General features: G+C 35.1%; 1 protein-coding gene and 2 long non-coding RNA genes across 3 annotated transcripts in view; all 3 read left to right on the plus strand.

The window, feature by feature from the left end:
* The window catches only part of LOC136799314 (uncharacterized), a 159,651-nt gene that overhangs the window by 42,832 nt on the left and 92,086 nt on the right, over nucleotides 1–24,733 (plus strand). The window lies entirely within an intron of this gene.
* Nucleotides 1,987–9,613, plus strand: LOC136799304 (uncharacterized). Its single transcript, XR_010845505.1, has 4 exons — nucleotides 1,987–2,369; nucleotides 4,178–4,237; nucleotides 5,250–5,309; nucleotides 7,818–9,613. It is a non-coding gene; the product is annotated as an uncharacterized lncRNA (long non-coding RNA).
* Nucleotides 14,177–20,722, plus strand: LOC136799305 (uncharacterized; the record flags this gene model as incomplete). Its single annotated transcript, XM_067056011.1, is given in 2 exon segments — nucleotides 14,177–14,320; nucleotides 17,170–20,722. A coding segment is annotated over 1 exon segment (3,548 nt), but the record flags the coding sequence as incomplete, so codon positions are not given.

Here is a 24,733-nt window from a genome sequence, read left to right on the forward strand (position 1 = left end):
AGTTGGCCAGGAAGCCCGAATTCGACTTTTTCACATTTTGGTTAAAGTCAGTAAGGGACACGTTCCTCGACTAACTGAAAAATTAGAAGCAGCTATGAACTCATTTTTTTTGTAAAAGGTCACTAATAGGGTGTAGGTTGCGTCCTTTTTTATAAATGGGAGCCATACCGTTCGATCTAAGTTGGCCAGAAAGCCCGAATTTCACATTTTGGTTAAAGTCAGTTAGGGACACGTTCCTCGACTAACTGAAAAATTAGAAGCAGCTATGAACTTCATTTTTTTTGTAAAAGGTCACTAATAGGTGTAAGTTGCGTCCTTTCTATAAATGGGAGCAATACCGTTCGATCCAGGTTGGCCAGAAAGCCCGAATTTCACTTTTTCACATTTTGGTTAAAGTCAGTTAGGGACACGTTCCTCGACTAACTGAAAAATTGGAAGCAGCTATGAACTTCATTTCTTTTGTCAAAGGTCACTAATGGGTGTAGGTTGCGTCCTTTTTATAAATGGAAGCCATACCATTTGATCCAAGTTGGCCAGAAAGCCCGAATTTCACTTTTTCACATTTTGGTTAAAGTCAGTTAGGGACACGTTCCTCGACTAACTGAAAAATTGGAAGCAGCTATGAACTTCATTTTTTTTGTAAAAGGTCACTAATGGGTGTAGGTTGCGTCCTTTCTTTAAATGGAAGCCATACCATTTGATCCAAGTTGCCAGAAAGCCCGAATTTCACTTTTTCACATTTTGGTTAAAGTCAGTTAGGGACACGTTCCTCGACTAACTGAAAAATTGGAAGCAGCTATGAACTTCATTTTTTTTGTAAAAGGTCACTAATGGGTGTAGGTTGCGTCCTTTCTATAAATGGAAGCCATACCATTTGATCCAAGTTGGCCAGAAAGCCCGAATTTCACTTTTTCACATTTTGGTTAAAGTCAGTTAGGGACACGTTCCTCGACTAACTGAAAAATTGGAAGCAGCTATGAACTTCATTTTTTTTGTAAAAGGTCACTAATGGGTGTAGGTTGCGTCCTTTCTATAAATGGAAGCCATACCATTTGATCCAAGTTGGCCAGAAAGCCCGAATTTCACTTTTTCACATTTTGGTTAAAGTCAGTTAGGGACACGTTCCTCGACTAACTGAAAAATTGGAAGCAGCTATGAACTTCACTTCTTTTGTAAAAGGTCACTAATGGGTGTAGGTTGCGTCCTTTCTATAAATGGGAGCCATACCGTTCGATCCAAGCTGGCTAGAACACTTTTCATAACCACTTTCGATTTGAATCTGATTTGCGCTGACGCTGACGCTGACGCTGACGCTACGAAACTGACGCTGGCTTCATTTTGGTGTTCCGGAGACCCCCCTCAGCTGGAAATGGCCTAGGTGTTCCGGGAAATTTTCAAAAAATTTGCTCCTGGAAATACATAGCTGTTCCCTGGAAAAATCCTTAAAGTTCTATCTCAGCTCTCCAGCTGGAAATTCACATGTGTTCCGGGTTGATTCCATGTAATTTTCACAACTGATATAGAACTTGGGAGCTGTTCCTGTAGCCAACTAACTGGAAATCTGGAGCTGTTCCCGATTGAGACTAAGTTTTTTCTGGACAAAAAGATTCAAAGATTGAGCTGTTCCTTGAATTAGCCAGCTGGAAATTTAGAGCTGTTCCTTGAATTAGCCAGCTAGAAAATTAGAGCTGTTCCGGTCGATTTTTTGGAGCTGCTTGGACAGTTTAAAACAAGACGCTCCTGGAAAAGTGCCCTACTGGAGCAGGAACAGCTCAATTTTTTGCTCGCAAATTAAAAAAAAATCAAAAAATGAGCTGTTCCTCTACAGTAGGGTACTTTCCAGGAGCTATTTGTGTTTCAAGCTGTCTTAATTTGATTTAATAACACGGGGGTAACATAAAATGTAAGCTATGATAGCAATTGGAAAATTGGAAAATAATTTCTACCATAACTTTCAGAATTTAGAGAACTACATAGTTCAAATGAGAACTTTTTACAAAATCATGAAAGTAGTAGAATATAAAATGACAGCGTCATCATGAAATTAAGCTATATAGTAACCCCCGTCTTTACACGAAGTAAGATAATTTGCAAAATGGTAGCAGAGTGGCGCGAATGTATTTCATTTCTAGTTGGTGGCGAAGTAAAACTTTCAGTTTGCAAAAGTTAAAGCTATTTTAAATCTTAACCTAACATCGTGATCCTTGACACAAATCACTGATTGACTATATGAAACGCTTTCAAAGAAACTGGAGAAGATATTTTTGTGGTTATTTGAGCAAAAATGGACGATCCTCTTGATAAAAACATTCAACAAGAACACTGAAAAAATCAAACATCTAAACTCGAAAACTGACAAGCAAGACCAGGCATGTATTTTCAAACTTTTGTACTTTTCAACCCTTAAAGGGATAATCAGATGGTTTGGGATATTTGGCATGTGGAATCTTTCTTTTGTCCTGAACAAAACCTCAAAATATTTTTGCCTAAATATTTCCCAAAGTTGAGATAAGTTACAAGTTTTTGACTTTTAGTAAAACAACGTAAGAACCGTATGAGAACCCATTTTCAGAAATTTTAAATCTTGACTTTAGAATATAGTTAGACAAAAGTTTGGGCAATTTTACTCAAAACCACAGGAGTTTTTTCAGGCAGAAAATCTCAAACCATCTGATTATCCCTTTAAATGTCTCTGGATTTTTAAATATACATCACTTTCCGTGCCAATGATTAAAATGGTTAATAAGGTACACTATTTACATCTTTTTAAGAGTTGAAGTGCAATATAATTTTTTCAACTGATCTTAAAGATTTGGTCTAAAACTTGTGTTAGCTTCACAGTTATCTGTAGGTAGGTCTGCAGTGCAGCAGCTTAAGGAGGGGTTTAATTATTGGGTATATTTGTGAAATACAAACTGTATTTTCTGGGAAGTAATTTTTGGTTAACCTTTGGCCACATTTTTATTACATTGATATTGTGTCAGCAGTGTTGGGTATGCGACATATTGTGTGTTATCAATGAAATCTAATCAATAATCAATATGGATACTTGATGAAAAATCGATAAAAATTGATGAAAAATCCATTACGATTGATACTTGAAGGCACCTGATGATGATCGATTGTTAATCGACAGAACCAATACCAAAAGTTGATCGATAGTAATTGATACCTCATCGATAAAAATCGATTGCTCGTCAATATCAATTGATGCTAGTCAATAGCTAATTGATTTTTAAAAATGTATTTTATGTCAATTAGTTATTGATTATTGGTTCTAATCGATATGTAAGTGTAAAATTATGATCAATTTGATCATTTATGAGTGCTTGCGTTGCTCATCAGAGACATTTTCATTAAAATTATAAATTACTAAAAGTAATAAGTAATGATAAAAGTAAACAGGTAAACATAATTATAATATTATTAAAAGGATGAAACTTCAATGAATGCATGATACATTATTAACTGTTCTGACTAGGCTGTTTCTTAGATTTTTGGGAAGGCTTGGTGATTTTTACTTAAACGATCCAAAAGATTTATTTCTCAAAATGAGGGGGTTGGATACAAGATTATGGGTAATGACGCGCTCCTCGAACTAAGTTGAATTTTTTACTTCTTTCCAGCACATTATATTTATATATTTTTTCAAAGTATGCTTAGCTTCTTTACACTTTACTTTTCATTTTTTATATGTTATGGCTATATTAATATTTATAGATATATTTCAAAATGAACAGCTATGTGACAGGCGTTTTTGCGAGTTACCTATATCTTGTCATTTCTCTAAAATGAAATTATCTCTCGGGATTGATATGTCGTGACGCGCTCCTTCTTTCAAGGCGTTTTTGCGAGCGGCAATACTTTTCCTTTGAGATAATTTATGCTTGATTAAAAAAGCAAAACGGATCATTAGATAAACAGAAAGCTACAGACATTTAGCTACACCAAAAGCCAAAGTTTCTTCTCAATATAGTTGACTGGTACTGTTTGCCAAAAAGTATAGTGTTGTTGAAGTTTGCAAAAACCTTAAGCTGTAATGACTTTAAGGAAATGCATTGAAAGATGAAATGAAATTGTGCATAACCCGGTATGAGGCACTATTTTTAAAAGTACTATCCAAAATGTGTCTTTACATACTGGGAAATTCTGATCAGACTTTTTTTTTTCATTCCAGTTTTCAAGCAATGACCTGGACATGAATTTGAATTCAACAATATCAAAATTGAAGAAATTGGTATGATTTTTATTGTTCTTATGGGCAAAGTGCTAGGGTGTAGCTGTAGCTTCGTTAGTGTAGCTGGGGCGAACCCTAAGAATATTTTTGTTTCCGGTCCACCGGGTGACGAAAAAAACACTCACCCGGCCGGCCGCAAAAAATTTTTTTTTGCTAAATTGCGATCCCAAAACTCGATTTTTTAAAGCACTCATAGAAGTTCAAATGATGGTCTTCTTTACCTTAAATCTGTAGTAACTTGACACCGCTACAGGCTTCGGCATAAGAAAAATTCACATGTGATCATCGCATGCCTAGATTTTGATTTATAGTGGTCTAGGCGTGCGATTATTCAAATACTTAATTTTCATTGCTTATATTTTCAATTGTGTTACAATATCTCTCAAAATGAGGGGGTTGGATACAAGATTATGGGTAATGACGCGCTCCTCGAACTAAGTTGAATTTTTTACTTCTTTCCAGCACATTATATTTTATATATTTTTTCAAAGTATGCTTAGCTTCTTTACACTTTACTTTTCATTTTTTATATGTTATGGCTATATTAATATTTATAGATATATTTCAAAATGAACAGCTATGTGACAGGCGTTTTTGCGAGTTACCTATATCTTGTCATTTCTCTAAAATGAAATTATCTCTCGGGATTGATATGTCGTGACGCGCTCCTTCTTTCAAGGCGTTTTTGCGAGCGGCAATACTTTTCCTTTGAGATAATTTATGCTTGATTAAAAAAGCAAAACGGATCATTAGATAAACAGAAAGCTACAGACATTTAGCTACACCAAAAGCCAAAGTTTCTTCTCAATATAGTTGACTGGTACTGTTTGCCAAAAGTATAGTGTTGTTGAAGTTTGCAAAAACCTTAAGCTGTAATGACTTTAAGGAAATGCATTGAAAGATGAAATGAAATTGTGCATAACCCGGTATGAGGCACTATTTTTAAAAGTACTATCCAAAATGTGTCTTTACATACTGGGAAATTCTGATCAGACTTTTTTTTTCATTCCAGTTTTCAAGCAATGACCTGGACATGAATTTGAATTCAACAATATCAAAATTGAAGAAATTGGTATGATTTTTATTGTTCTTATGGGCAAAGTGCTAGGGTGTAGCTGTAGCTTCGTTAGTGTAGCTGGGGCGAACCCTAAGAATATTTTTGTTTCCGGTCCACCGGGTGACGAAAAAAACACTCACCCGGCCGGCCGCAAAAAATTTTTTTTTGCTAAATTGCGATCCCAAAACTCGATTTTTTAAAGCACTCATAGAAGTTCAAATGATGGTCTTCTTTACCTTAAATCTGTAGTAACTTGACACCGCTACAGGCTTCGGCATAAGAAAAATTCACATGTGATCATCGCATGCCTAGATTTTGATTTATAGTGGTCTAGGCGTGCGATTATTCAAATACTTAATTTTCATTGCTTATATTTTCAATTGTGTTACAATATCTCTAAGAACTGGACACTCTCTTTCATTTTGAATATTTATCTTCAATTGCTAAAGGCTCCAAACTGTGATTACGAAGTGAACTTTTTTGAGAAAAAAGTAGAGTGAGAGAAACATTTCCCAAATTTTTTAAATCCTCACTTTATGAATGTTTCTTTTTATTTTACTCACAAGTCAGCATGATTCCTTTTATAAAAACAAAGCTGTTTACTTACTGAAAAGTCCCCACTTTGTGAATGCTTCTATTTATTTTACTCACAAATCAGCATGATTCTTTTATAAAAACCAAGTTGTATATAAAAAAACATTCTTAAAAGTTGAGTTGCAAGCAAGAATTAACAAAAACAGTGCAGGGTTTAGTTTGAGATGAATAAAATTTCATTTCTATAACAATGATCAGGATAAAACCTTCATTCCAAGTGATTTCTAGGCGTGCATTTTACAGTAGAATATAAAATATCACGTGTGATAAATCACACGCCTCAAAAACTGATTCACGAAAGTTTTCCAAACAAACAAACTAACCCTAACCCTTACCCTAACGATGATGTACGAAAAAAAAATGCGGCCGGGTGACGACGAAATAAATTTTCACCCGACCGGTGGACCGGAAACAAAAAAATTTTTCGGGTTCGCTTGGAGAACGATTTTTCTAAAAAATTAGTTGAGACAAGTTAGAATTCCTGCTGGCCTTTGTTTGTCAATTTCTTTGATATGCTGCTGGCAAAATAACAAAAAAGGCATCTCATCCATATAAGCCTTTACTCAAATCATATCATTCAAAGGCAGTGTTCATTTTATTTTTGAAACTTTCAACATGCAACAACAAAAAGTTAATTCAAAATTTCCATTAGGCTCCAGTCTGGAACAAAAAATCTGAGAAAAACAAAGCTTGATAAAAGCAGCTATTAAAATGATTTTGAATTCTTTTGAGCACTTTTTTTATAAATTAAGCCATGTTCGTTAGTGTGTGTTTGTTACCAGCTTTTCTTGAGATTGGCTCATTAGTTTTTTCTGATTTTTGGCACAAAGGTGCATGACCATAAACCCTCGAATGTGACCGGGCAAATTTGGGTCAAAAAAACGGCTAAAGAGAAGTAAAAACAAACTATTGACATTTTCTCATTGGCTGATAAATGTAGTAGCTGATTGTAACAAAAGTTGTCAATTTTTTTCTGATGCAAAGTTGAAATTGAAACTTTCGAAATTAATAAAACCAATAATTCTCAACATCAGTTGAGCTAGAATTTGGAAAACTTTGGGACAGGCTGGAGACTCAAAAATGGTCAGATTTGGCTGAAATTTGGCACACTTGATTCTTGGGCAAATCCCTGGGGTGGTTATTTAATTAATTTAATTAACAATGCTCGAGTCAATTCGAAATAATTTGAGTTTGAAATGATTTTCCCCTCATCTTCTACACTGAGATAGGTAATTTTTGCCATTTCTGTTGATTCTAAAATATTTTCTTGATTTTCTTCGAATTAAACATTTTTGAGATTCAAAATTAGACAGCATAACCCTGCAGCTGTGTACCATTGAGTTTCAAGCCCGAAGGGCTAGAGGTCAATCTCTAACCTTTCTCAGGCAAGAAAAATTGAAGCCTTAAAATATGCGCCTTATTTTTGATGACAGATTGAATCTAGCAATTCCTTTGTCTTCGAGTGATATATTTTTCGAAATTAAGCGGTAAATTTTAGTTTCAATCTGTCATTTGTGTAAAAACCAGGCGGGTCGCTCAAGGCCGCGCAACTTTGGTAGGATTTGTTGGCTTCAAATCCTACCAAAGAGATTGACCTCTAGCCTTTGGCTTGAAACTCAATGCTGTGTACCCCCTGGAAAAAGTGTATTTTTGGACAACAACGGATTTGCAAAGGCTTTCTGAAATATTACCATTTAAATTTTCAGTTCTTAAATTATGATTGTCCGATATCAGCTTTCAAATCAATCAAAATATCTTACATATTAAGTGTTCATTAATGAAAATAGTTTTATCTTTAGAAATTATTTGATTCTTTTACTGGATAGTGCTGTAAAAAGAGACCACCTAAAGTTTTTCAATTTTTTGGGTTGTGTCATTAATTGCAAGGATGGACCTCTTCAAAAGCTGTATCTATTTTTTTCTTTTCAGATTCAACAAGCTATCAACATCAATCATTGAGACATTCACACAACAATTCAGGCAACTTTATCAGTACAGTTAGCAGCTGCTTAATTGGCTGCAATTTGGTAGACCAGTAGCTCGAAGCTGAAACAGTCAGATATCGTATGCAATAACAATGGATATTGAAAGAATTTTGAACATTAGAAACCAACGTAATGATATACAATGATAAAACTGATGCTGGAGAAAATATAATGCTTGTTTTCAATTGGTTGATAAAAGTAAAGAAATAGACAGAAATAGACAATTGAAAGAATCATCTGCTTTCAATGTAATGGACCATCTAACTCGCACGTCTTCAATGAAGGAAATATTGCATACATACTTAATGGGTGTGCTCTTTCAACTAAATTTCTCAAAGTCTTTGAATATTTTCCATGGGCACCTTGGAAAGTGGACTTAAATTTCGATTCGATTGTTTATTTATTAAATTTGGTCTATTTAATCAGAGATTTAATATAAAATGCTCAATAACCTTCTGAATAGTTCATAAACATAAAATATCGACCAAAGTTAAAGGGTTGGTTGAACATTTTCAGGGAATAAAAAATTAAGTTGTAGGGGTCTAAGAAAGATGTTTTTTATTTTCTACAGAGAGTACTCTCGGGTACCTAATAGCCATCCCCCCCCCGCTAATTAATTTTTCGAAAAGTTTCCACCCAGGACATTCTTATTCCAACCCCCCCCCCCACTTATTAATTTTTAGGAAAATGTTTTTGAAAGTTCCCCTCTTTTGTCCTGCTGTACTAGTCTCTTTTTCAAAAAATTTCCACCCATGGCGTTTTTATTCCAACCCCCCCCCCCCCGTTTCTAGGTACCCGAGAGTATCTGGTTTGCTTTTCGCGTGAATTTACTCTTTTGCTTGAAAATGTTCTTTAAGATTCCTGCTATTAAAGTCTATCTCAAATTAGCTGGCAGTGTTTTTTCAAACCTCAATAACTTCTGGTAGAATTTGAATTAAGTAGCAATTTTGTGTTTGTTGAAAAGACAAATAGGAGTGGGATATTGTCATAAAGAAAAAACTCAAAAAATATCGGAAAATGAAGAAGAAGAAAATCAATTTCTTCAATAATTGTGCCATAGTTATCATTTTCACACGAGTGATTCCTGGTGATTCTTTGATCTTAGAACATTAATGTAAAAAAAATTTACGAAAAAAATTATTCCATCGAAAGATAGTCAAAAGTTTATCAATGATTGACATAAAAAAACAACAGAAAAAGAGCCCTTTTTCATCTTCCTTTTTCCATTTTTTGAATTTTTTCTTTTTTGATAATATTCCATTCCGGATTATCTACTTGACGAACACAAAATTGCTAATTAATTCGAATTCTAGCTTTGGAAAAACACTGCCAGCTAATTCGAGATAGACTTTTTGTGGAACAGTCTAATAACCCAGCATGCTAAGCATACACGCTTTTTTTATAAGAATATAATACACTTTATAATGATGAAAATGGCTAAACAATTGAGAATATGCTAAGAATTACAACCATCATGCTAAGAATGCCCTTTTTAGAGCATTTTCAATTAAAAATTGTCAATTACCCCCAAGTAAAGCCTACTCCTTCCACAAAAATGCCATTTTATGTTTGAGACGTATGCCTTAAATGTTAAATCTAGTCTGAATTTTAGAATGATTTTCCCAAAAAAGTTAGGAATATCTATGATAATATGGATTTACACCATTCTTATAAAAAAAGTGTGTATTGCAATCCTGATAGGGGCAGACACTTGCTTATAAAAAAGACGTTTATTCTCAAGTACCTACATATTAATACTCCCTCTTGCCTCTTGCTGATTAGTTTTTCTTGGTTCTGCCCTTGACATTTCTAATCTTTTTTAATGTCTTTGTAAGGGGCCCCCAGCGGTTTGCGTGATTACGTGAATGGCCATTTTCGGTTGTGTGAATGCGTGAAAATTGGGAAAAAATGAATTGAAAAAACTTGCGTGAACATGAAAATGTGCTAATTGATTGCGAGAATGCGTGAATTTTCCCTTTTTTCCACCGATTATGTGCAGATTTTTCAATGTTTCGCCGATTTTTTCCCAAACATTTTTCCGATTTCTGAAAAATCGGGTTATTGCGTGAAACTCGAGGAAAGTTTGCGTGAATGCGTGAATTTCGAAAAAAAATTGCTTGATAGCGTGAATTGAGGGTCTGCTGGGGGGGGGGCCTCTTGTAAGTTCATTGTGTGAGTGTTACTAAGTTCTCAAAATCATTAAATCTGGATTAATCCGAAATTTCGATCTTTGTAGCCTCTGTGAGAGGGATTAATTAAATCATTTCTCTAAATTCACCTTTACTGTACCGGGTGGCCCACGAAAAAGTATAAGGCTAACTGTGTCCGAAAAATTTTGAATTTTATCTAATTTCTTTTTTCACGGTAAAGAGGAAAGGTAAACTTAAATTTTTATATTTCATTTTTTAATTTTGGAGTAGTAGTTATCGAGATATGGAGGTATAAAGTCAAAAGTCAATATAAAAGACAGTATCAAATTAATAATTAATTAATCAAATTACTAATATAACTAATACATGGAAAATTTTTCAAAATGTGCCAAAATTGCGAAACTTTCAACCTAGAATGGGTGGAAGTGAAATTCCTACTCTCGGGTACCTAATAGCCGTCCCCCCCGCTAATTAATTTTTCGAAAATTTTCCACCCAGGACATTCTTATTCCAACCCCCCGCTTATTAATTTTTGGGAAAATTTTTTTGAAAGTTCCCTCTTTTGTCCTAATTCTGCTGTATTAGCCTCCTTTTCAAAAATTTTCCACCCAGGACATTTTTATTCCAACCCCCTTATTAAGTTTATTAAGCTTATTAAATTTTGAGATTTTTTCCACTCCCCCCCCCCCCCCGCTTATTCCAACCCCCCGGCTATTAGGTACCCGAGAGTAGGTAGAATTAGGCTGCACGCATCCCCTCTGATATGATTTGATATAAATGATTAAATTCTGGGGATGCGCGCAGCCTAAGGTAGAATTTGAAGCCAATGAACCAAAGTTGCGCCACCTTGAGCGATTTGTCTGGTTTTTACACAAGACAAATGACAGATTGATTTGCGGCCTTGGTCAAAAAGTGAAGCTCGTCTTTGGAAGGATTTCCTACCAGAGTCACGTGACTAAAATATGCAATTTCACCGGTTTGAGAGATGTGAAATAGCGTATCTCACGCTCCGAAAACAATTAAAATGCTAGATCCTATCCATCGGCACGAAATTTAAAAAGTCAAATTTTTGCTTCACTTTTTTTTGCTGGAGAAAGCTTAAATAAAGCTGCCTACTATCTAGCCCTCCGGGCTTTACAGATATCTGTGTTACTTTCGGAAAGAATATCTCACGAAAACAAAGGAATTGCTAGATTCAATCCATCATTGAAAATATGACGTATATTTTAAGTCTTCACTTTTTCTTGTCTGAGAAAGGTTAGATTCGATTCTAGCCCTTCGGGCTTATGGGGCCATTTCTTTTCCATTATTTCCTCCCTTTCTTTTGACGAGGAGGCCTTCAGATTCAGGAATAATAAATCCCAATCAAATCGGACGAGTCAATCGGTCAATATGTGACTTTAGATTAGACAAATTTACATTATGGTCTGTAAAATATCAATCAGGCAGGTTGCCAAAGCAAAATTTTTCAAATCGCCTTCAACTATTCTGTATTCATTTTTATTTTTTATTTCAAATTTGAATGAAGCGCCTGTCAATCTTAAGACTTTAGGGGGGGGGCTAGTAAAAGAAATAGGTAGGTAGATGTTCGAAGGGCTAATACGGACACTCTAAAGGGGGGGTGCATCTCTGATTAGCGGAAAATTCTATTTTCCCCGGTCATGTCTTTGTCAAATTCTCAAAAAAAGTTTCCATCAACCCCAACCCCCCGTTTGTACATGAGTGTGATACGGTGATAATCACCCTTACCTAGATTTTCATATACAATATTAATACTATATTTTTCAGTGATTTTTTCATTTTCCTGAGATTTTTTAAAATTTATAGTCAAAAATTGTAAATTTCATTATCGTCAACACGAAAAATAAGTCCAAACTAGTTAGCTAATGTGTAATGATATGATAGAGAGTGATTGATATATCCTGAATTTCATAAGACCACGTTCAAAGTTACCTTATTGGCCAAAACTTAGTTGGCCCCACCAAGTGACTAAATTTTGATGAGGTGACTAAAATTAGGGCCGACTAATAATTAAGGCCGATGATAAGATAAGGTAGTTCATATTTTGTTCAATTTTATGCTCAGAAATGTCTTTATTGTACCCTCAAAATACACATCAATGATGAAACTGTTACATGTTATGTTTTTTTTTATAAGCATTCAAAAATCCGAAAACAGGCTCAGAGATGCTTAGGTCGAAAGCTTAATAAGGCTGAAAAATGCTTGAAGGGATGCTAAAATCTAAAGCATAAATTTAGGGAAATTAAATTCAAGCCAAAAAAAGCCAAAATCAGGAAAAAAATATTTTTGTAGGCTCAAGCAAATGCTTGCCATATGCTTAATTTTTCCCTATATCTGAGCCTAGATATGCTTAAGTGCAATGCTTATAAAAAAAACATTTATAACAAATTGTTTTGAAAAGTAGATTTTCGTCAAATAGAGGATAGATAGAGGGAGAGAATAAAGATAGGTTTGACTTTGAGGTTCCGTCTAATATGACTAAATAAAACATATGCAACGTTTTAAATATAATCAGTCATTTCTTCACAACTCTAAAAATCGTTGGTTCAAAAAAGTTATATGCATAGTATTTATACGTAAATAAACAAATTAAACCCCATAAATCATACCATCACGCTTAAAATTATCTACTAACTAAGTATCAACACTAACGCCACCTAAGACTCTTTATGATATTTCAGTACCATGCCAGTAAAACTAAAAAAGGTTTTGAGAAAGATTTTCATACAAAATTGCACTCTCACTTTAAGTTTTTAAATCAAAGACCTATTTATTAACCGAAAATATCTCGGGACGTGAGTAGAAGCCGTGCAAAAGATACAAACGCTCATATCATGTTTTATGGCATAAAAATATCCAGACTGAGTAAAAATACTAAAAACAAACAAACATTAACAAAAGAATACAAATACAACAAAATCATTTTATCTCCGCTTTGTTAATCCGAGTTTTACCAGGTCTCCGTCGTCTACATCTAGGACGACCTGGTCCTGTAAATTAACTTGAATCTTTTCGGCACCAATCCTTGAATGCGCCCACACGTATACTTCTTTCGAATCAAGGTTCGATTTGATCACCAACTTTGTTGTTATAGTCGTTTTGGGGCAAGTCGTTTTCGCTTGAGAAGAACTTTTCGTTTGTCTGATTCTAACAGGGACGGACATTTGATACTCAACTCCACTTCGCAGTTCGTCTCGTTCCGTATTTGGAGGTGTACCACCACTGAATGTACGCCGACGGTCTTTGTTTCTATAAAATGAAACCGATTGAAATCAATAATAGTGATAAATTACTGCATGATAGCTGCTCGATTTGTTTTATTTACCCCAAAAGTTTCTCCCTCGTTGCAAAATTTTTCCTTCCCGACAGAAATTTCCGACCTTGAAAACATTTGAATTGAGCCGTAAAAAAAATGGGAATCCGAATCCCTCGACACGTATCGAGTTTCAGTCCTTAGTGAGGGCGAGTGAGGGTGTGTCTTTAGGAGGACCCCAAGGACCACAACAAAAATTTACCGAGTTTTATAAAATATATATTAAGAATATTTCTGGTTATCGGAGTACTTACCTGAATATTCTGAGCTTTGTTCTGATCCCATGCTGATTATGATGAAATGCTCACTTGAGTGTAAACTTGTGCGTTCCTTGTACAGGCTTAAAGTGGACTGATTGAATTTGAGACATGTCGCATTCGAATTTATACGGATTCGAATGGAGTAACTGACATCCGAGACAATAGGCGGCGGGGACGGCTGCTTCAAAAGGGCGCGGAAGAAAATACTAAAGATCACAGGAGGAACCGAATGAAAATATGAAGCACGATATTGTGGAAGCACGAAATTTTATTTATAGTCCCGGGACACTACACCCATTTCAGAGACGGGGGTTAGAAGACGAAAAAATGTTTCATTGAAAATGATAGAAAAAAAAACGAAATTGAAAATTTTAAAATGAAAATATGTATTATTTGATGACTTTTAACAAGAAGATGATTTTCATTCTTTAGGTCTTCGTGAATATTCTAGATCATTAGCCTGAATAGCCCTCTTCAAACCCCCGGTTCAAATTGTCAATAGTAGCGCATGCTTAGTAGCGGTCAGTAATTTTTTTAAATATTTATGAAGAAAATAAATAATGCACGTGCAAATCAGAAAAAAAATGCTTGATACTTTACGTTACAGTGAGCTGATATCACTTTGTGTGGATAAACTCATCAGTGCCAATGACACCAAAGAAGCATAAAGATTGACAAGACTCCCAGATTATTAGGAAATTAGGTATGAAATCTTTCTTCTAATTCAATTGGCTTTCAGAATATTTGAACTGAAAAATTATTTCCAGCTGAAAAAGAGCAAAAAAGGGCAAAATTTATGGAAAATTTCCATTTTGAAGGTTTTTTTTTCAGGAAGAATTTGGTCTGAAAGCTAAATTTTTCTCATAACGCCACAAGCAGCACATATGAAACCATATATGTTTTTTCAAAACCTCATTAAAAACTGCATCTGTATAGCCCCTTAATGCTTAAGGCCAACCAATAATTTGAACGGATAATTCCAAAAAATATTTGTACAAGGGTATATATTGACAAATTTTTTCAATGCCCCCCCCCCTCCTGGAAGACAGGGTTAAATTCGAATTTCCCACTGATTATAAAAATACAGGACAGCTCCTGTCTACGACAACCCTGGAAAGTGAAATTTTGTCAAAAAGGGCCAAAAAATGCTTGGAAATTTGGACTTTGGATAGACGTTGTGCTTAACATCCAACATACCTTCAAGGAAACTTATTTTGGCTGGAACTAATTTTGAGGAGTGGCAAAAAATCGATTTATAATTTTGGCAAGAACTTATTTTCGCGATTAATGAATTTTTTTGAATAATTTTCTAAATTTTGGCAAATTTTAGTTCCTACCAAAATAAGTTCCCTTGAGGTAGTTATTTTTCCAAAATTTTGCACAAAATCAGATCTTTCTATTTGGGAAATTTCCTTTAGTCATTGTTGGGAAAATAAGCATTTCTTGGGATTTGCTTGACTATGTTTTCTGTTTTTTTTGCACAATGATATAAAATGTTAATGTCTAAAATCTGATGGGGCCTAATTTTCAAAAAAAATAATTACACAGTATTTGGGTAAATATATGGGCCAAGAAGTGCTCAAAATAATGTTTTTTAAACTTTACGTTGAGTTGCTTCATAAGTTTTTACTGATTTTTTTGCAAACAAAGGGCAGGTTCTTTTAAAAAGTGGCGGAGACCTTTTTTCCCAGGATATTTTTTCGACTGTAAAAGTCAGATTTTTGTATTTTGGAAAATGAACATTTTTCGTGATTAGCTTGATATTTTTTCTGATTTTTTAGTTTGCATTTTCTTACTATTGTTGCCATTTTTCTATTTTCTTATAACATTAATTACGCTTCATGTACCAGGTAGCTCCATTTAGCATGTAGCTTTTTTTTTGTATTTCAGTACCTTGTCCTACTTAAAGGAATTTAAAGCTTTTTGTATTTCACCACAGCACTATTATAAAGGATAAAAGCAAGTTCGAGAAATATATATTCAAAGCAAAAGATGAAAATTTTGAGGCAAATGATTTCTGTAAAACAAAATTGAGCTTAGAAACGATTTTAAAATCTAAAACAATTAAATTACTAATTAAAATGCAGTAAAACTAAGAAAATAGATAGAAATCTCTAGAGGCTTTAATAAAGCCACTATTCAAAATAGGAGAATGCCTTTTGATATAAATTGATTATTTTATTAAAAGAATATTCCATTTATCAGACCTATCAATAATGCAAGTGTTATTTTCTATTGTGCTCAAAAAATATTCTGTTTGTTCGTTTTTGTTTATTATAATGCTTTTGGTTAAAATGCACTATTATGTCATGAGTGTTCCTAAAAGGTAGGATACCCCAATTGGGCTACTTATATTGGGGTACCCATATGATTTACAGATCAGAATTAAATAAACAAAATTTTGTGAAGGAAAGTCATCTTAACGAAGCCAGGAGTAATGGGTCTAAAAAATAATGAATATTACATGATGCAAAAGATATTTAAAGATACATAATTACCATGTGGTCAAAGTATGAAATAGAGCTTTATGTTACAGGGTTCGTTATATATATGCACTAAACATTCCTCTGTGCATAATATGCATATAACAAATAGATGGAAAAACATTGTTTTACACCATATACCAGGTCTCTTGCCCTGCCTTGAGGGAGTTTATTTCGAGTTAATAGGTTTCTTTTATTGTCACTATAAAAAATTTGCATAATGAGCGTGTTGTGACAAAATTCTTTTCAACCCTAATTATGCACAAACTTTTAGGGCTTCTATTTTGGGTACACCTCTCTTTTACGAAACGATACTATAGATTCTACTGATATAACCACATCATGAGTGCACCATTATATGGAAAGCTACTAGAGCTTGAGAAAATTTTAACTTCATCTGATTTTACTTTTTTTATTTCTGACAGTTTTACAAGAATCAATTTAATATCATTGCAAGATAACCATGATAACCTGACCATGATAAAAAATAGTAGATTTCAGTATCTTTGTAACACCATGTCATGATATCAGAGATTTTAACGCCTCTTTGCACCTCATTTTGCAAAAATTGCCAATTTTTCCTGAGTAACTTGTTTTGTGTGGATCTACTCTTGCTTTTGAGATCATGCTGGTTGGATGTTAGATCATAGTGGGGATAGGGGTCTGACCCCCCTCCCTTCTTGGCATTCCCCTCAACCTTTGAAAATACCTATTCCTCAAGGGTTTTGGGCTAAATTTTCTATGGTAAAAAGGGAAGGGAAACAGAAAGGAAAACTAAGTCTGGCAAATATAATACTACTTTTTAGTGAAAATAAAGAACTTCCTTTCATGCAGACCAAATTTCATAACAGTGCTGGAAAATAATTTACAATTTATGTAATCCCCCCTTCTTAAACAACCCCCTCCTTGCTATCCCCCCTTTTTAATGAACATTTCTGACCCCTCCCCCTTAGTCACTTTTTTGGAAGGTGTCATCCCCGAACTATGTAGATGGTTGGTTTTTAAAGATAATATTGAATTTTAGAAATGGTAACCATATTCACATTAAACTATCTTTTTTCATCTTCAGCTAAAATGGCATCCGATACAAGCTTGGAAGACTGGTTTGTTGAATCCATCAAAGTCCAACAAGGGAAGTTTTCTTTTTTAAATTCATTACTGAAAAGTTACAATGAACATTGTTCTCTGCAGAAACAAGTTATAAACAGTGCAGATGTCTTTCTCGAAAAATTTAAATCACTTTTGTCCAAGAAAGGTATTGAAGTAACCTATACAAATCAAAGATTTAGACGCCGGGGAAAAGAAAAAGTAATGAAAATATCTGGAATATGTCTTAAGGAAATTTTATCTACTAAACTCAAGTCTCAAACTCCCGATTCTTCTAATGCTGTGAATTTGATTTTAACTCGCCCTACTTTTCACTTGAATTCTGCACTGGCATCACATTCTATTGATTCTTCCAATTCTCCTGAATCAAGTTGCATCGAAGCTGATTTCAGTTTAGCTAATACGTCTGATATTTGTAGTATGGAGACCAGGGAAGGTGTTTTGAAACAGGTTCAAAGTGATGCTGTTGCTCCCTCTGCATCTAAAATTCCATCTGAGAATAGTTCCTCCACAAGTGGTATCCCAAATATCAGGGCTACTGTTTCTTTCTATGACTCTGTTTCTGCTGAAAATGATACTTCTATTATTGATTCACCCAATCCGGACATCCTGAATCATCCTGAAAGTTGCATCGAAGCTAATTCTTGTTTTACTAATTTGTCCGATATTGGTAGTATGAAGACCAAGGAAGGTGTTTTGAAACAGGTTCAAATTGAGGCTGGTGCTCCTAACTTAGAAATTTTAGGTATGAATTGTGCTTTACCAAAAAGTGACCCATGGGATATCAGCAGTTCAGTTTCTTTCTCAGATTCTATCGAAGATTTGCATCAATGTGCTGTGGAAAGTACGCTTTTAAACAATTCTTTGCATGCTATGAATAGTTCTGGTTACTCTGATGATGATTTCAATGAAGATGTTTTGGCTGAGACGTGCTATTCACCACTTGCCATACAAGAAAGTGGCTCTTCTACCCTTGATGAAGAATCAGAAGAAATTACAGTCAACATTTTGTCTAAAGCTGGTCCCAACACCATTAATGCATATTTCAAGAAAACAAATAACATTAACACACCAAAATTTGATAAACCTGTTTTTCAAGAGAAAGATTTCCATTTTAGACAACCTACAAAGGAAAGATATTTTAACAACTTGATTTTTTCAAGACATTACAAAAACTTTAAAAACATTACGCCGGCTAATATGCCTATTCAATTTAAAAGCTTTGAAAAATTTTTGGACTCAGAATTACCAAAGGCAGATAATGTACCACAAAAAGCTGAAGAGTTTATACAATCTGCTAAGTCAAACAAAAATTCCACAGAATTGAAAATAAAATCTTTTTTATTGGGTTCCTTTCCTCCTATTTTAACGGGAAACACAGCGCACAAGACAATAGTTGACCTTGCTCCTAATATTCATTTTCCGCAGTTTTCTTTGCTCAGCTATACCAATAGTCTTAAATTTTCTTGCAATACTTGTAGAGTCTTTTCCCCATATGCTCCATTGCATGACCGTAGCTGTATGGTTGGTACAGGTGAGTTTCATGGTTTCAGACAACTCTATGAGCATGCAGTATCAGCCCATCATAACTATGTCATTGACTACATCATTGAGCAAAGAGTCATGGAGGATCTTCTGCCTAGAAAGTGTGAAAAAGTTGTTACTGATTTTTTTGAAGTTGAGCGAAAGGGTACACGCGTTGGTTGTTACTTTTTGTGGCAGCATGACATTGTAAATAGCTTCAGGGATAATAAGTCAATAAGAACAAAACAAGCAGTCACAATTTTTAAAGAGAAAAAGCCTTGGAAGAAATGTCTTGACGAAGAAGGACATAGAAACTGCGTTGAGTTTAAATTTTGGGAGCAACTGCATTCTAGAGAAGTTAGACGTTATCGTGAAATGGATTCTTCAAGGTCAGTGTTTGTCCCTGGAGAAGCAAAAGTTATGATAGGTGGTAAATTAGTCACATTGAATGGAGGTATCAAAAGTCTGGATCCAGTATGCACTGGTGTGGCTGTCAGTACTGGTAACCATCCTTACACGTGTGAAAATTGCTTTTCTCAACGAGAAGATTTAAATGGCCTGTTAAGAAAACGTAAAAAGAGTAAGCTTAACACCATTGAATCTAGAGTTGGAAAACCAGGCTTTAGAACAGGCTATGCGACAAAAACAGAAGAGGCCCAAAGAGTGAAGGAAATGGAAAATGTCAATAAAGTACTTAGAAAAGAAATCAAGTTCAACAGGGTGCAAAACGAAATGAAAACATGGGAGCGCATGATTCTTAAATCATGCTTGGATGGGGATGTCAAAAAACTGATTGTTGATTTAGCTTCTCTGATGCAGCAGGAGAATAAAAGGGACAGTATTCAAATTGAAATATTGCAGAACATTGTGGGAAAACTTAAATCAGGAGTTAATCACAAATATACTACTCTGATTAAAGATATTGCCGTCCTGTACAAGAATAAACTAGGAGTGACTAGCTACAGTGACCTTAAGGAGTTATTTTGTTTACCCAGCAAAACTTGTGTGGTACAACATTCCAAAGAAAACAAATTGCATGTTGGCTTGAACGAGGAGGTTTTTGATAAAGCTATAGAGCTTTATGGTGGTGGCCCAGTTGTAGAAGCGTCTGATGAGGCAAGGACACTGCGTTTTTTATCTCCTGTAGTTGGAAAGAACAATGAAATTGAGCTGATTGGAAAATGTTGGGATGTTGATATTAGCAAATGGGAAGATTCGCGTATATTCTTGAAAAATGTTATAACAAAAGAAAATTCTGTGGATGAGTTCTCTGCGTTGAAGGGTTTTATAAAGGAAATGAGGTCTTCCAATACTTTTGCCAAAGACACAGCTATTCATAACTTTGTGGCTGCATCAGGTGACTTATCAAAACCATTAGTGTTCATGTTTTGGCCAACTGCAAATTCAGGCTACTGTGCCCCTAACCTTCTTAAAATTTGGGATGTTGTCAGAAAACATTGTTTCCTTGATAACGATGGGATTTTGAGAGAGAATCCGGTTAATCTATTAGGCCACAGTACAGACAGCGCAGGCTTTCAGCTTGCGGCTGCTGTTGCACTAATGACACCGCAGTCTAAAATCATTGATGTTGGTGTAAAGTATTTAACACTTGGTGTAGGAGAGAGTAAGTTTGCAGCACCTTATTTCGGACCCCTTCCATCCATTGCTTATTTAGACTTCGATCATAATCTACGTTTGTTCCTCAAGTGTCTGAAATACACAACATTGGACTTAAACATCTTTCCATCAAAGGCAGGCTCCTATGTTGTCACAATCAATCATTTGAAAGAGTTAAAGCAAATAGCTGACGATAGCGGTGTTTCTTGTGACTTCAGCAACAATGATCTTTTGTTTGCTCGCTATTTAGACCAGAATAGTGATGCTGCTTTGAAGGTATTCACCTCATCGGTTGCTGATTTGCTCCAAGAAAATGTACCTGGATCTGCTGGTACTGTCTTATACATCAGAGGTGTTGTTGCACTTTTTGACCCGTTTTTAAACCCATGTTCAAACCCAATCTTGATGCAGGAAAATATTTCCAAAGGAATAACAATTTTTCGAATTTGGCGAAGGATTCTTGAATTAAAGAAAAAAAGGTTGAATGCCACAAGTGGTGCTGCAAAAAATCCATCAAAAAGAGGAATGTTTCTTACATATGGGTGTTATAAGACAGCTGAAATCTTATTTACTGCTGCCACTTGCCACATGCTAGCAATTTTTGCTCATTTTAATCATCTTGGCCCCTCTGCTCTTTCCCATTTAAATGTGGTACCAAAACCACAGAAAGGATTATCAGTGAACTTCAGGGGAAAACTAATAAACTCCAATCTTTGGATGCTCAGCCCACTTTATCTGACATTTCAAGTAGATTATCTAAAGTTCAGGCAAATCAATTTTCAGAGGATAGTATTCTTGCTAGGGGTGGTAAAAAACATCAGTCTACTAACAGAAGACGATTGTCACATAAATGGAAAAATGTCGATTCAAATTCAAACTACAAATTTCCTGATTCATATGAACTGTTTAGAGATGCTCAACGGAAAGCCTTTCGATCAGGAGTAAGAAAGGAATTGAATTGTTCAAAAATCAATGTCCTGAAGGTGCTAACTTTGTCAAGGAAAATGGAGATTTTGGATTTTTACAATCTTTTGACAATGGCGTACCCTGTGAGAGTGAATTTGATGGGGCTTTAAATCACGGTTATGCGATAGACAAGCTAAAGAATTTAAATCCAAGTGAATTACTAACTTCCAAAGCAGAAAAGAAGGAGAAGAAAATAACTGACTATTTAAACCCTGAAGATGTGGATGAGCAAAAGAAAGCTGACCAGGATGATAAGCTTGAAATGGAACCCAATGAACCTTCTGCAGATGAATCAATTATTGAGAGAGCCTCCGCAAAAAGTATTGAGCCATCATGCTCTGGTTGTGAGATTTTTGCAGATGAGAAATTGTCAGAAGAGGAAACAAAGAAAGTCTATGTTGAGAGCAAGAAGGCCCCAGCATTGAGTTGTAAAGCAGGTGAGAAATCATCCAGTGAAGAAGCAAGGGTGGTCTCTGTTAGAAGCAAGGAGACTTCACAAAAGAATTGTGATCTTGAGAAAACTGAAGTTAAGGCTCAAGATGTAGAACTTGAACTTTCAGATGGAGAGCTCGAAGTCAAAGAAGAAGAGCGTTTGGATCAAAGGTGGTATTTAACGAGGTTAATTAGAGGGAAATTGAGCAGTGTTCATTTGAAACAGGCGTTGAAAATTCTTATTCCTAGGGAATATGTTTCCAGAGAGCGATCGCGTAGACACATTGCTTCAAAATTTTACCAGACAGCAAAGAAATAGATGAGAATCATAATATCCTGCTTTTTCGTTTCGTTATTGCTAAAGTTGCTAACGACATCGTTGTCTGTAAGGTTGTTTCTTTGAACAACAACGGAAAATCCATAATGAGTGCATCCAGTGATGATAAAAATGTCACCTGTCGTTTGATTCCATTAGAGGAAGTACCACAAAAGAAACATGAGTATCGTTTTTCTGAAAAAATAATTGTCAGTGATTGGTTGAAAATCTCCAACATCCTTAGTGAGATCAGTATGGATATAGGTGAAAACGCTAGCATGGTTGTCATGGAAAAGTCAAGAGAGTTAATCAGGATGGCGAGACAGACTTATATGATTGACGAAGATCGGAAAATTGCCCAAAAGTTGTCAAAGGGACTGCTTCCATCAGAATTTAAAGAGGTTGATGATGTATTTGATAAAAAACTTGATCCAAACAGCCATCTTTACATCTATCTTGTGAAATTCAAAGGTGAAGAAGGGGAACGGGTTTGGTTGGACTCTTCATGTTTTGACAGGCCATTTCGTTACAACAAAAGAGATGGACTGAAAGTTTCTGATCCGTTGTTTGCTGTTGAAAGGCTTGAAGATTCAAAAAAAGTGGATGATATATCAAATTATTTTCAACGGAATTCAAAAAAGACCAGTAAAACCAGCACTTCATCCAAAACCGAGTCTGTCCAAAAAACTGTAAAGTTAAATTCTCAACAAAAGCTTGCCGAGTTCAGAACAGCATCAGTTGTAGGAGCCAAACAGGTACAAAGTAAACGAAAATCCATCAACAAATCAGCAAAGAACATTCCAAAAAAAAGTAAAAAGATCGAATCTACAAAAAAAACCGTCATCAAAAGGCCTGTAGATACTTTTTCTGAATCAACGAAAAAAAGACTCAAAATTTCACAATCCAGTGTTGATACATTGCAGCGATTTTCTCGTGATGCTAAGTCAACTAAGTTGCGTTCTTCTAGTGACAGAAAACAAGCTTCAGCATCAGCCGAAGAATTGATCACCCTATCAGATGAAGATAATGTTGATGAAAGCATTATTGTACCAGGTTGTGACAAGTTGCGAACTGATTATTTTGATTGGAATAGAGATGATGATATTAGAATCTCCAGTGGTGATTTGATGTCTGGCAATATTATGAATAGGGCTAGAATCATGCTCAAAAAGCAGTTTCCTAGTTTAAGAGGGCTTCAGGAGACACTTTCCAAACTAGATTCACCAGCCATCAAATCAAAGTTCCATCCTTTCAGAGAAGATAGAATTCAGATTCACCACGATGAAGAGAATCACTGGGTGCTTTCAAGGTCAAAAGGGCAGAAGGTTATAGTGCTAGATAGTTCGAAAAGTGAACCAACAGAACATCTCCAAAAACAGCTTCTGAAGTGTTATGAAAAATATGTAAAGAATGGACATTTAGAAATTGAATATGAAAGTGTTTGTCGTCAAACAGGGGGTAAGGATTGTGGTCTTTTCGTTATAGCCTTTGCCACTGATATTGCTTTTGGTTTCAATCCAAGTAGCATTTTATACAATCAAGCTCGATTCCGACAACATTTGAAACAATGCTTTGCATCAGAAACGATGTCTGTTTTTCCTCGTCTGTCACCAGATTCTACTGCCCCAAAAAGGACAATTCGTCACGTTGTTCAACTTGAAGACTCGGTTGTTGATTAGCACTGATCTGCCAAAACTTTCGTATATCTTTACATCTGTATCTCGTCTTTTTTCGTCACAGTGTTCTAAAACTGTTTTTGGGTTCGTTTAGACCTACTATACGCAAGATTGTGTACCAATATCCACGTTCTGTCGATGTTTTGAATTTTTCTTTGAATTAGTTTTGTGTTTCTACAAGTTTATGGTTAGATTTTAAAATATTTTGATTGAATGGCAAGTGATTTCCTTGTTATGTTTTTTTAGTCTTGAAATGTGTTTTGTTTCATTTAGCAGAGTCGATTGTAATGTTAATATACTTTTAATCGATGCTTTTGTAATTCAACCAATGTTATCATGACCTGGAATGTTTAACTACCGTCCACGAGTCCAACTGCAGTTTGCTGGATGGAGCAGGTTCCTGAATTGTGGTTTCCTGAGTACATTCTTTGTGTCATGAAATATTGGTTCTTTGTTACATTTAATAAGTATTGGTTCTGCATGTTAATGTAATTTTAACCAATGCTTTTGTAATTTAACCAGTGTCACCATGACTTTGAATGTATTGTTCCTGATGGTTTGACTACCAAGAATCCAACTGCAGTTTGCTGGATGAAGCAAGTTCCTGAATTGTGGTTTCCTGAGTACATTCTTTGTGTCATGAAATATTGGTTCTTTGTTACATTTTGGCATCTGCTATGTATATTATGTAAATGTACTATTGATCGATCCTTTTGAATTTATTTTTAACGTTGTTCCTGATGGTTTCTGAATCGGCATTTTTTTATTCGTTTGTTTGTAATGTTTCTACTGCACAATATTTCGGCTTCTCCTTGGTTAGCTTTGGTGAAAGGTTGTCATTCATGGACAGTTTTGATTGTTATCAGATTTGGTAGATTCTGGTTTGGTTTGGTTATTTTTCAGATTTTGCTTTGTTTGATTGTGGTTGTTATTATATTAGCTTTTGAATTTTGCTAAATGAAAAAAGGCTCCACGGTTTTTCTCTCTCATAACTA

This window comes from Clytia hemisphaerica, unplaced genomic scaffold, assembly GCF_902728285.1.
Source record: "Clytia hemisphaerica strain Z4C2 unplaced genomic scaffold, Clytia hemisphaerica genome assembly, whole genome shotgun sequence".
Taxonomy (NCBI): domain Eukaryota; kingdom Metazoa; phylum Cnidaria; class Hydrozoa; order Leptothecata; family Clytiidae; genus Clytia; species Clytia hemisphaerica.